Genomic DNA, 14,217 nt, shown 5'->3' on the forward strand with positions numbered 1-14,217 from the left:
CTGGAGAACCAATGATCTAACTTTGACCAAACCGTCCTGACATATCTCTAATTATCAAATGTAGTCCAACACTTGTTTCACTCATGTTTTACTTTAGGTTAATAATGCTATAATTACAGGCTAAGGTTGTCTAATAAAGCAATAAGACCTGTGAAGCCAAAACTATGGACAAAGGCCCACTGTGACATCTTGATTAATCTCTCTGCTTTACTTAAATCTATCATCTTCATTTATTTTAATAACACCTGTGCTTTCTTCATGGCCTCCTCTTTTCTAGATTGCCTACACATCAGACTTACTGACTAATGATCTGTGAAGAAGATGTCTCCTTCCTCTTCTGTCTTTATTTCTGTTCTTATCTCTGAGTCCAATGTTGTTGATAAGTTATAATGACCTCGTTACATTGTGATGCAATATGTTATTTCATTTGGAAAGAGATTTAATTTACGCCACTACAGTTGCAGCTTGAAGTCACGCTGGTATTAAAAATATTTTGAAGGTATTAAAAAAGGTAGTAAAAGGTATTAAACTCAACTTAAGACATTCTGTATATACCCTGATGGAAATACATGCGTAACAGTAAATTAGATGTGTGCAGCTCTTAAAGTGACAGCAGACTAATATTCCTGCTGCCGACTGATATTAATATTAATCAAACAAAAGACAATGAAACATCACTCACTGCTATTGACTGAAGGACTTTTGTAGCTTTAATAAGAAACATTGGATGCTGTTTTTTTTATTTATTTTACATTCGATTATTACATTTCTGAAGTAGGCTGTTAATACTTAGCATAAAAACTTTAAGTACTGTTTGTTTCATTTGTATTTTTATTGTATTTTTCCTTAGCTTTTTTTTTGTATTAGTGTTTAATGAATTGTGGTATACGGGTCATAATACATCATATACATAAATAATCTTTCTATTGATGTATGGTTTAGTAGGATCGAACAATATTTGGTTGAGATACAGCTATTTTGAAAATCTGGAATCTGAGGGTGCAAAAAATAAATAAAATCTAAACATTGAGAAAATCATCTTTAAAGTTGTCCAAATAAAGTTCTTAGCAATGCATATTACTAATCAAAAATTAAGTTTTAATATAATTACAATAGAAAATTTACAAAATATCTTCATGGAACATGATCTTTACTTAATATCCTTATGATTTTTGGCATAAAGGAAAAATCAATAATTTTGACTCCTAGAATGATTTTTTGGTTAATGCTACAAATGTACCCCAGAATGTTAGTGTGCTAACCCCATTTTTCTTTGTAAGAAAAAAATTGATTAGATTTCATATCGCAATATATATCGCAGATGCAATGTCATTTTTCCCCAATATCGTGCAGCCCTAGTCATAGCTATCTTTGATATATATATTGCTATCTTTAAATAAATCACTCACATAGTTTTAGTTCACTAAGTTTTAGTCATATGGCCCACTCATAATCGTGTTAAATAATCGTGATTACAATATTGACCTAAATAATCATGATTATGATTTTTGCCATAATCGAGCAGCCCTAGTTAAACATAATAAATAAACCTTATTTCAACACACATTGCTATCGCCTGGCTGTATTAAACCCAGTATTCCCAAGTCTCCATCTGCAGTTTTTTTGTTTTTTTTTTGGACTTATTGCCAGACAGATGTACACATTCTGAGGCCAACCAGATGTACAGTACTGTTGTATTTTTCTTTATTTTTTCTAAAGAAACAACAATATCTGAATTGGAAACGAATAACACCGCACCGCTGGCTAAGAAAACACTTGCTGCAAGAACAGATTTGCAGATGTCAGTGTAAACCGAAACCAACCCTGTTGTCCATACAGATCAATTTTTCATCATTTCTGTGATCTGTCAAGAATGTCCATGTCCAGTATTTTATTTTCAGAGAATAAAAAGTTATATAATGCAAATTCAGCATGCAATATTAATTAGCTGTTATCACTAAAACCGTGAATAAGCACCATGTGAATAATGCCCGTTCTCTAAAATACAAGAAGTAAAATAGTAAACAAACTGGCCTTGTAAATTTGATTTATTGTTCTTTGTTTCTAAACAGTTGTACCCTTTATAAACAAAAATGAATTGGAGACCTTTAATACATGGCTACAAATTTATTTAGCACCTGATCTAAAAAATATGCAATTAAAACCGCTCTTCTGTCTTTCTAAAGTCGAAAAGATTTCAATGTAAACAAAGTGTTTGAAATCCTCACCAAATTCAAGTAACGAGTCTGTATATCACCGAGGATACTCTTGGATTTTGGATAAATTACGTCCTGTGCATCACCGAGAGGACACGAAACGATAATATTATAATGCTGCCCTCCAGTGGCAAGATGTTGATGCTTTCGCTCACTTTCTGTGGTTTCCCAGCTGCACAGAATTGTGGCTGGAAACGCACCGAAAACTGGGTGGCTGAATCTCCCAGTATTTCACTGGATTTGCATATAAACTGATCCTAGTGTAAAGGGCTTTCTTAACCCGGGTTCTCGTCGGGCAAAAGTCATTCACTCCAACCGAAGTGATGCTGTTGGCATGTAAGTACACCACCTAAAAGAGGAAGTGAAGCTTATTCAGTCTCCGTATGCATCATGTCTAGTTCACGTTTCAGTTGCGTGCACATTTGTGTTTTACCTGCAGATATTTCAGGTTGTTCAAGCCCGGAGGAACCTTCTTCAGTTTATTGTTATCCAGGTGGATTTCTCTGACTTTGGTATTGGCTGCGAAGCTTCCGTTCTCCACGTACTTGATCTGATTGAAGTCAAGCCACAACCTGCGAAAGACATCGTCTTTAAGTCTGTTCTGTTTCTATCCGCAAGGTTGGAGGGGTTTGTGTACCTTACCTTTGGAGGCTTTTTAATCTCAAAAAATCCTCCGACTCCACTTTGGCAATCTTGTTATAGTCCAAGTGAAGTTCAGTGAGGGAAGATGGCAGATCTGTGGGATTTAGATCAATAAACGTCTCCGTTAAAAGACTTGTGTGCTTACACTGAAGAACATTTGACACTAACACATTTTCACACCAACTTTTTCATTTTTGAAGTAGAAAGACAGTAATAGTATTGTTAGGGCTACATCACATCAACAAATTTGTAAGCACTTTGTCTTCTGAGACCCAGATGCTTTTTAATTCCCTGTCCACACGGAGACGCGTTTCTGTGAATACACACACATTTTTTTATCGGATAGGCGTTTCGTCCACACGGATCCGGCATTTTTGCAAGGTGAAACTGCTATTTTTTTAAACCGGGTCCCAAAGTGGATAAATTTGAAAACGCCATCTTTGCGTTTTTGTCTGGACGGCTAATCCGTATATTTTCTGAAACGATGACGTCATCAGCCCACGTCTCCCCCCTAGTCATACACCTCTACGTCACGTAACAGCAACAAAAACATGAACAAACACTGAACGATTGTCTTTTTATTAACTAACATTAACACAGATTAATAAATGTATTGTTCCATGTTCGTTTGTGTACCACGCGCAAGGTTTATGAGCATAGTCCAAGTCTTCTTCTCTGTTTTTAGTGTATCTCTGTGGCTGAATTACAGCGCCACATACTGGTCTGGCATGTATACTACATCATTTTGAGGTTTCGTGTGGACGCGTATATTTCTTGAGACGAGGAAAAAAAAGATCGGATTGGGATAAGCTCCGTCTCCGTGTGGACGGGGCCTAAGACTTTCATAAAACATGTTAATACTTACCTTTAGGGATAGCTGTAAGCCTTGCTTCAGCTATTCTCAAGTATTGAGTCGCCATGTCGTCAAAAGCCCCTGGCTCAATCCCGCTGTTTGCAATTGGATTTGCACTCAGTTCTACAGATGCAAGAAAAGAAAAAACACTTGTTTTTCTAAGCAAATATTCATTTACATAGAAAAGTTGTGACTTGAGTCATGGATCACCCTTTGTTGGGTCGTATTTTTAACTATAACACCATGTAATCCCTTATTCTCAGATGAATGCAGGTCATAATGTAGACACTAGGAGGCAGAGTGTTCTTTAGATCAGACATAAATAGTGTGTAAAATCAATCATCTCATTATATAACCCGTTCTGACGAGGTCATGATGGAGGGAACCGAGGGAATGGGAATCGGGAAATGATGCAAGTCCTACATCACCAACTCAGGACCGTGTTTATTTGAAATCATCTCTGAGGAGAGACCCACCTAAAACGTTTAGGTCTTGCATTCCTCTAAACGCTCCTTTGGGGAGTCTGCTGATCTTGTTGTCGTGCAGACGCAGTGATTGAATGCCGCTGGGAAGGTTCTCGGGCGTTTGCGTCAGCAGGTTGTACGACAGGTGGAGAATCTTGAGTTTGTTCGTGTTGCGAAAGGCCTTTGGGTGAATTTTTGATATCTGGTTATTGAGCAGAAACAGGGCCTGCGAAAAAACCAAAGGGGAAATAACTAAAGCACATCGCATGAATGCATATAGCCATTAACATATCTGCCATGTTTAAAACAGAATTGTGATCAGTGCATTTTTATGGCTCTTAAACACTAGTTTTGTGTGATGTATTGAATGTTGTTGCATATTAAAAGAAATGTCTAAAGTTACTGAACCTACGGTAGTTATAGGCATTATCTATCTGGCTACAGAAGGTTTTTTGGGGCAATTTCTGCCGTTGTTCACATCAAATATATGAAGTATTCTTTGTAGATGAGATAACCACATTACATTTACATTTATGCAGTTATGCACTTTTATCCAAAGTGACTTACAGTGCATTCAGGCTACACTTTTTTATGTTTTATTATTATTATTATTTTTTCAGTATATGTGTTCCCTGGGAATTGAACCCACAACCTTATATATATATATATATATATATATATATATATATATATATATATATATATATATATATATATATATATATATATATATATATATAAAACCCACAACATCATATATATATATAGAGAGAGAGAGAGAGAGAGAGATATGTGTGTGTGTATATATATATCTATCTATCTATCTATATATATATATATATATATATATATAAATATATATATAGATAGATAGATGGATATAATTTTTTTTTCTGGTAGACAAATAACTAAATTATTGGATATTTAGTTCTGAATATTCTGTAATTTTCTGGAAAATCAGAAAATAATTTTGTGTGATTTGTTTATAAGATGTAGACTCTTTTTTGGGGCATTTTATTTCCTTACTAGCTTTCTTTTTTGGCAAGAACATTAAACCATTTTACCACTAAACATGAGCAAATATTTACCACAAGTATGAAACAGTCTGCAGTAAATTTCAATATCAATAACACCCAAATATGCATCCAGCATTCCTCATAATCCCACTAACACTGCAGAGGACATCTCCAGATGTCCTGGTGTAAACCCAGTATGAGATCACGACTCTGAAAGCATTCGACGAGGGTGATTCTGCTCACATAGAGATTATCCAAGCCTTTGAAATCATCTTCCTTGATTTCTGTGATGTCATTGTTTTGGAGATCGAGCAGCAATGTGTTTGAGGGAATGTCCTTTGGCACCTTGGTCAGACCTATAATGACAAAAAGAAAGAAAATGAAAGTCCTATAATAAAAAAACCCTGAAAAATCATTCTCATTAAGACCGATACAAAATGTTCAGTTGCTTCAAACAAGCCGTTCATCTTAAATGATTAATTTGAGATTTTATATATCATATATTGATATACTTATATATACCCTTTTCTTTATTATTTGGATGTGCAAAGCTGCACGTTTATGTGGGCTCTCTGAAAGCCTAGTTGATCATTTAGTTTTAAGGAAACCCTTATATGTAATTATAATCCCGATCAGATGCGTTAATAAAATCTTATAATAAAATCTTGAATTCGAAAACAGCAAGTGGGACCTAACAGAACACAGGTATCTTGAGGTGCTTTTTAATTTATATCATTTAATATTTTTTTTAATTTTGTCTCCTTATGGAAGTTTGCTTTTGCCACAGGGAAAAAAAATAACAAGGTAATTGAGACTTTTTGTCCTATAATTCTGACTCTTTTTCTCTCTTAATTCCATCTCGTGGTTCTGTTTTTTGTTTAAAAATAAGGTAATTGCGACTATATTTCATTATTCAGACTTGCCAAATTTGCAAAGATAAAAAGTTGCAATTACAGGTACCTTCTTTGCCATTAGTTTAATTCCACGCCAGAAACAAGCGTCCATATTTTCTTAATGCATCTCAAGATGTCTGTCTTAATGTGTATTTGTACTAAATATGCTGTTAGTGTGGTAAACAAAACATTCAAACTAAATTGTAAATTGGTACTATTTAATCCTCCTAAAATGACTGGTCAATGACTGGTACCTTAAAGTAGCGTGATGAAGCTCTTACCCTGATCTGAACACTGCAGAACTCTCTTTGAGCACCGACACCCTTCAGGACAGTCCGAAACAAAGTTATCATCGTAACTGTCGTAATGGTCATCGTCGTCATCATCATCATCGTCGTCATCATCATAGTCAGCCGCATCTTGTTGCATGATGTCATGATGCTTGATGAAATCCATGACATTGATCGGCGTGTATGGTTTCGTGTGACATAACGTCAGCAGAGAGAGTAGGAAAAGCACCTTCATTGTGCAGCTCCAGTCAGAAATGGTTTAGCCCTGCGAATACGAACACAAATGTTACATTGTTTTGTACGTTTCATGAAAAAGAAATGTGAATTGGATCCCAAGTGTCCTGATTGGATTATTAGTGAGCATCGCAATGAAATGGGCCAATAGGAATCGATGACAGGTTTAAGAGTTATATTTTAATTGAATGACTTGCATAGTGCTTCACAATAACTACAGATGCTCCTGAAATATCACTACCCTCATACCTGCACACTATTTTGGGGGTTATTTGATTGTTATTCAGTTTTTTATATAGCTGCACAATATTGAATCAGATTCGGTTCAGCAGCATTAATAATTGTGAAGGCTAAATGTAAATAATTGCGGTAATTGTTAGTAAAAGTTGTTCAAATGAACCAGCTGCACTTCTTGTTTATGGACACCTTGGTCATCTTCATGTTAGATGGTGGCTCACAGTTTGAAGACATTTCAAAATGAAAAACATTGTTTCTGACGTTCAATGAGAAATCGAACTCATTTGCTTTGATTTTTGCACTTGGTAACATTTTATTATTTAAAATTTATATTTAAGATTTATTAGTTCATACTGAATAAAAAACGTTTGTTTTATTTATGTTTTAAAAATCCCGAGATCATGTTTAGAGAAAGTTGCATGTTATTGGGCTGCTCAGCATCATGAATGATGAAGAATTAATCTGTCAGTGTTTCCCAGCAGCATTTTTAAATGAATTTGTACTCTCCAGATTAATTTAATAATATGTTGTCTGGTTTATTCAAACATTTCTTTGAATGCCTATATGAAATGGAGCTTCACAGAAGCTTAATGAGGTAAAATCACTCTTCCATAATCTACAATTAGATAAAAACAACATACCTGTTGAATCTGTGTAATCCTTCTTCAAGTAAGATTTGGTCCTTAAATGCAGCGTGCACAAAAGCCGAAAGGTGGAGAGAAGACTCGTCAAAGCAGATCCTTGAATGAATGAGGATGGAAAAGATGCTGCTGGTTCGAGGAGCAGACTGGGAATAAGGGGAAGGAACGCTACGCAGCTCTGCTGGATGCTTAACTAGCACTGAACACTCATTGTTACCCGCCGTATGTTTCTCATCAGCTCTTGAAACTTAGCCAGTTTTGTCCGGCTAAATTTTCAATGGCCAGTGTGGGATATCCTCACTCTTGACATCGCCAATGGGTGGTCTCAATTTTATATGAATTTTGATGCATTGAAATATTTCAGCGTGCATAATATTGCATAATCTCTGTCCTTCTATTTTTAGATATAACATCAATCTTGAGATGTAATGGCTTGATAGTGATATAAAATGCTAGTTGAAAACAGCTTTTCTCTTTTTATCCTTAAATTATATTGGGAAATATATAAAAAAAAAAACATCAACTCAAATTGTTAGACATTACAAATGACATCATTCACTTTTTAGGAAGAGAAATGCTCGTTATCTTGAATAAATTGTTCTTTGAATCAGCGTTTATGGTACAACGTCTCGTAAATCCCAAGTCATGGGGGACCTTTAATCTAAACCTAAATGTTGGATAATAGCTTTTCCAGACTTGACGGTGCTGTTTGCTTACAGCAGCACAAAACGAGACCCCTCTCAATCACGGGGCAGTACTGCTGGCGCCACATATGCTTGGGTTTTGAGATGATGGAAGTTCCTATGTTTCAAAGTTTCTCCCTTCATTCTCCTGAGTCTCACTGGCCTGCATTCCTTCCGAAATGATAACCAACCTCAAACCAATAAATGTTTGTGGCGTGTGGAGTTGGTGCCTTCATTTAAAAGGATGTAGATACTATTACCGACACTACATGTGAGGGTGAACCGGTTCAGGAAAGGTAGAAATGTGTACTTACATGTTTAAAATACCAATAATTTCCCTCAGTCTTTCTCTAATTCTTTGTCTTTCATGTCCTCAGTTTTATTTGTTGTAATGTCATGACGTGCAGAACCATGTTGGAAATATATCGACCTTGAAAAAACTTGTGCGGCCTTGAGAAATGTTGGCTTTGCTGCTTTACATTTCTTTTTCTCACTCCACTGTTTTTTATTAGTTTCAAGCATAAACCTTAAAATGAATTCTTTACCAATGGGGTAAAAAAAATTATTTCAAGTTTTAATGTTACACAAGTGAATTTGCCATATAAATACTGACATGACTAAAGTTTCTTTTTATTTTTATTAGTATGCCTGTATATTAGGGATTTAACGATTAAACGCGAGCCGGTTGAAAATCGATTTAAATATGTGACGATTCAGATCGGTTGAGATGCTAAACAAATCGCGATTCATTTAGGGGTAGGAGTTTATATGAATGCATGTCTGAGGGGATCTTACTGTCTTTAGAAAAGTTTAGATGGTATTTTTTCTTTTCATCTTGCCTCTGTATAACGCATATTATAGTTAATAAGTGCAGTGCTGCTTTGTTTACAGCCAAAACCAAGGAAACGCTTTAAGCGCCACCTGCTGGAATCGGGTGAATTTGCGTCTCGTTCAGCCTGTCTGCTGTTTCATGCAGATATTTTTATGTATAGTTTCACAAAATTGAAGTCAAACCATTCTGTTTTTGCATCAAAATTTCGAAATTGTACAATCTAATTTAAATTAAAAACTGCTCATGTTGTATGTATGAAGCATCTTTGTTTGGATCATGATTAAATGGAAAGAGCACACTTACTTATTCATTTGATTTGTGGCTAGTTTTAAAATTTCAATGTAGTTTTGTTATTTACATTTACTTTCTATTTAAATTTTGTCATCCAAATCTTCGCTTTTATCCAAAGCGACTTACAACTGAGGACAATGGAAGCAATCAAAACCAACAAAAGCCCAATAATATTCAAGTGCTATATTACTTTATTATTATTGTCATATTGTTACATTTTCCAGGCTCTTTTGTTTGTTTATTCTTTCCCACTTGTTAGTCGTAGCCTAAAATCACCGAAACCCCAGTTCAACCTCAGAGGCATTTTTCAGTAATGGTCCAAATCTTGTTGCCGATGATGGAGTGAGAGCTCAAAATCTTCTGAAGAACTTGAGAAGGAGCGGAAGACTATGATGTCATACTCAGATCATTAATGTGTTTCAGTCTGCAGTGATTGCATTAGCACAGGATTTCTGTCGGACGTTTATAGAGCACAGATGCTTTACACTGGGATCTTTTGAGGAAGAAAGACAATAGACATTTCAGGAAATCTGTTTATATAATCGTGTAATTTAACACTCACATTAGGACAAAAGGATTGATAATGCGAATAGAAAAATACATTGGAAAAGTCTTTCATTGAAGCTGTATTGGTTTTCCCACTGAATTCAGAACTAGGCAAATACAGAACTTGTCACTTAAATGATTCTAACCATTTAGATATCTTGCAATTATATATAACAGGTCTCAGTACTAAACGTAACTAAACGTTAATTCATGCATCTTACAAAAACATGCCTAGACAGACTCGAACGACAGCATTCTGACTTATAAATAAAAGCTAATAAAACAAGACTGAAAATAAACATCCCAAACAGAGATTTAATGCAATTTTTGGGAGACAAAAATGACAACTGCACGTTTCAGAAGGAATCTGGTTTATTAATGTTAACGGCCTTAGTGGTTTATGATAATAGCACAGAAGCTTGCAGTTACTTAATCCTCTGAGACTTTAACACAACACTAGACAAGGAACGGACGCAGGAGAAAGATGTGGGTGGGATTTTCCGGGAGTCAAGGAAATTGTTCTCGAGGCGAAGGGCAACTAGATGAGAGTCGTCCTCATTCAAGGGGGTCACAGATAGCATAGTGCCTGTTGGACATAAATACACTCATGACCTCAAGGTTTTGTCATATATTGCGCAAAAAAAAAACTTTGGTGGTAATTTTTCTTTTTTCAGAAAAAGTATCATAAATTGGGATGCAATCAGTACAAACGTTCTGCGTCGATTCCGATGATTTAGAATGACATCTTCTGATACAGATACTGACTGATAGTTTGGTGGTTCTGCTTTTTTATACCTTCAAATTAATCATTAATTATATTTTTTAGGGGTCATATGGTGCCATTTCAAGTTTTCCTTTCTCTTTGGAGTGTTACAAGCTGCACATGCATAGATGAGATCCCTTAAGTTGCAAAGACTAAAGTCTCAAACCCAAAGTGGTATTCTTTATTAAAGTTAAGACTCCTAAAACGCCCCGTTTAAACACGTCCCCACATCTCTACATCACTGTGTGGAAAGATTTACATAACAGGGCCCAAATGTTTACGCAAAAACATAAGGTGTGTAACTGATTCTCGATCTAGTATTGTTGCTGCCGCCACCATGTCGTGGAGACACTGTGTGTATTATTGTGAGAGCAAAACTACTTTGTTTGGTCTTCCAAAAGAGGACACAACTAGAAATCTGTTCCAGAACAGTTCAACCCAAATATTCAGACTGGTTCCTGAACCTTGGAAGGCTGTTTCTAAAACGAGTGGCAATTACAACTTTGCAAGGACAATCTGGCGCTTCTGACTCAGCCTGTAAGTACTTTTTCATATTTAAAGAATTTGCCACTGATTTTCGCCAGTTTTAAGCAGTGTAGAATAGCGCTTGTTTCTCCAATCACAAATGCAGACATGGTTTCAAGTTTACGCAGCGCAGTACGCAACACAATTCATAAAAAGACAGTAGAAGTCATTATAATTAGTAATTATGTCCCCACTGGATGTAACTAATGCCTCGTTTAAAATGGGTTTTATTGTTTTTTTTTTTCTTGTCGTGCCAGGAGACGACATCCCAGTATGTTAAGGGGCGTAACATTTCCGTCACATGCTTGAGGCATTCGGCCAATCACAACGCACTGTATAGCTGACCAGTCAGAGCACACCTCGCTTTTCAGAACGATGAGCTTTGTAAAAAAAAAATCTTATGTTATACAGAAAGGCGGAGAAATAAAGGAGAAACAATAATGTACATTATGTGGATTTTTTTTTTTGTTTAATCTTAAACCACATAAACACATTACATTGCACGAAATACACAAAATAATGTTCTTTTTAGCAACGTCATATGACCCCCTTTAAAAGTAATTCCACAGGAGACCTTTTCTTCACACACAGCTTGAATTTAGATGCATTTTGATTGACAGGATATAACCAGTCTATATTATTATTATTTTTTTTTATAACAGGACAAAGTCTGATAGCACAAACAATTGCATTTATTAGCCAATACTGATTAACTTGAATTGAGTTCTTACCATACTGGAAGTTCTTTTTTTTTATTAAAGATAAACCTTAAAATTAAAACAAATGTAATTTGTGTAAAGGTCATAGAACATTGTGCCACAGGAAATTATGACAAAATCAGTGTACCTTATTTTGTTGATGTTAAGTTGTAGGAAATGTAACGTTTTCACTCAGAAAATGTACCACTTTTTAGTTCTTCAAATTTTCAGTTCGCCCCTTTAGCATGCAATCTTTGAGTGCAAAAACATATTTGCTGAACATCAACATAATTTGGAACCAAATTTCATAATTCTTTTAATGCAAAATAGGCATTTTATAAAACAAATGAGAGCAATATTTGCCTTAACATTGGTTTCGTTGTTAAACTTGTTGGGGACACACACCTGAGATCAATCCACGTTAAAGGTCCAATACTTGACTCATCTAATTTATTATGTCTTAACACAACGGTGTTGACGTTTGTGATGCCGTGTCAGAGATGTCTTCAATCAGGTTGTTTTCAAGGTACAACTCCTAAATATCAAAGAGATTATGAAGTAAATTGTAGAGTTTGCTTCATTGAATAAAATAAACAGAAGCAGTTGTTACTTTTGATTTAATTTGAAGCAGCTTCAAATTTTGGTTTGCCATAATTGCTGTTCAAGTGCCACTGGTTTCCCACAGGTACTGTAAAAGCAAACCAGCTCTGGTTTATAGCCCACAAACTTCTATGCAGTTAAATGAATAAGATTGTTTGACAGGATGTTCCTTAACTCTAGAAATAGTCCTCTGTTTTGAAACTTACCAGTAGAGATGCAGGTAGACCCTAAGGAATGAATTGGAAATGGTTTCTGCCTAGCCGAAGGTAAGTCAGATGTTTGAGGGGCTTAAAGGCCTGTGGTAAGTTCCCCTCCATTTCCAAAATAACCAGATTGCCGAGACCTTCCAGGAATTATGAAGCAATTTTTGAAAATATTGTGTTTTCATGGTACAAAATTAGGTAAGGAACATTTCATGCTAATATTAGCTGATTAAATATCAGCATTTAACCTTTCATACATAGCAATTTCTGTAACTGTTTTACCTTCAAAGCTGTTTTCCCCGATTTCTTTTAGATTGTTCTCATTTATCTCGAGCTCCTGCAGTGTTGATGGGAGCTCAGAGTGAATTTGTTCCAGAAGGTTTCCGTCCATGTACAGGCGAGACAGGAATTTAAGACCCTTAAAAGAAGGTTACATCAAAATCACGTCATTGAAGTTAAAGTTTTCCACTTTGAAAAAGCATTACTAAAAGTGTCAAGTAGAAGTAGGGATAGTGTTTGTATTAGAGTAGGATTTGTGACTTCTGTAAAAGCCCCATATGGTTATGAACAGAGCAAAATGTTGGAGCTCAGTACTGTTAGGGTTGTGGATGGTACTGTTTTGATATGGCTTTAAACTGTTATGGAAGAAACATTTGCTTCTCTAATTCACCTAAAGTTCAGCTGGAAGACATGAAGTAATTCATATGAATTTCTGAACCGAAGGGCAGCGGTGGAAAAGTACTTAATCTCAATTGCCCGAATGTTGCATGAGAAAAAATCTGTGTAAATGAAACCCCGTGTACATGTCAGTTTAATTGTACATTAAGAATGGGTCAATTTCATGTCAACACTCAGATTATTTATACTTTCTGTTATGTGTCTATGTACATACAGCAGACTTTTAAAAATTACAACAACATGATGCAAGAATTCTTTACAGCCTTGTTCAGCAGTCTTGCAGATCATGTCAAGATTTCTATAAGATCTCTTCACACAAAGTCTGCAACGTAATGGCATGAACATGTAAAGTATTTGCACCATTTTTTGCAGCACAGCCGTTCAGTATTGCACCATATTTGTGGCATTTTTTTTTTTTTTTACTTCCTAACTGTGAATTGCAGTTGGATCAGTTGGGTGCTCACATTTCTAAAAGGGTGTTTATGTGTTCGTTATTTGCAGTATGTGGTAAACTTGTATTTTTAACTTACTTTAAGTGCTTGTGGGTCTATGCCAGATGACACAATCTTATTTTTCCCCAAGTCTAGCCACTCTAAGTTGGGAATGCCATTGAATGCTCCAGCAGGAATGGTTTTGATTTCATTGTCTGTAGTTTCATAATGCATGACAGGTTATCAAAATCAACCTGACTGGGATCTGTATACATGGACGTGGACTGTGTAAATACTGGCGTATATACTGATTTAGACTTAATTTCTTGCATGTGTCTTAGTTAAAAGTTCTAAGTTCCATTGCAGCGCCTGTATCTCTTTACGACCTGTAATGGGGTTATGCGGGGATGTGGTCGTCCTCACTTTGTAGGCTGAAGGATTTGAGCTCAGGGATGGACAGTGGAGATATACCCGTCAGTTT

At 35.7% G+C, this 14,217-nt stretch overlaps 1 protein-coding gene and 1 long non-coding RNA gene across 2 annotated transcripts; both read right to left on the reverse strand.

The window, feature by feature from the left end:
* Positions 1-1,265: 1,265 nt before the first annotated feature.
* LOC113077326 (asporin-like) lies at positions 1,266-8,915 on the reverse strand. The gene is made up of 8 exons (XM_026249754.1): positions 7,487-8,915; positions 6,366-6,639; positions 5,435-5,547; positions 4,188-4,401; positions 3,724-3,834; positions 2,859-2,952; positions 2,650-2,788; positions 1,266-2,565 (listed from the first exon to the last, which is right to left on the reverse strand). Exons 2-8 carry the CDS (start codon positions 6,607-6,609, stop codon positions 2,368-2,370), a joined length of 1,113 nt encoding a protein of 370 aa, XP_026105539.1. The 5' UTR covers positions 6,610-6,639; positions 7,487-8,915; the 3' UTR covers positions 1,266-2,367.
* A 2,551-nt stretch (positions 8,916-11,466) lies between these two features.
* LOC113077327 (uncharacterized) lies at positions 11,467-12,999 on the reverse strand. Its single transcript, XR_003281304.1, has 4 exons — positions 12,910-12,999; positions 12,631-12,767; positions 12,435-12,512; positions 11,467-12,359 (listed from the first exon to the last, which is right to left on the reverse strand). It is a non-coding gene; the product is annotated as an uncharacterized LOC113077327 (long non-coding RNA).
* Positions 13,000-14,217: the final 1,218 nt, after the last annotated feature.

The sequence above is a fragment of the Carassius auratus genome, unplaced genomic scaffold (assembly GCF_003368295.1).
Source record: "Carassius auratus strain Wakin unplaced genomic scaffold, ASM336829v1 scaf_tig00022294, whole genome shotgun sequence".
Taxonomy (NCBI): Eukaryota; Metazoa; Chordata; class Actinopteri; order Cypriniformes; family Cyprinidae; genus Carassius; species Carassius auratus.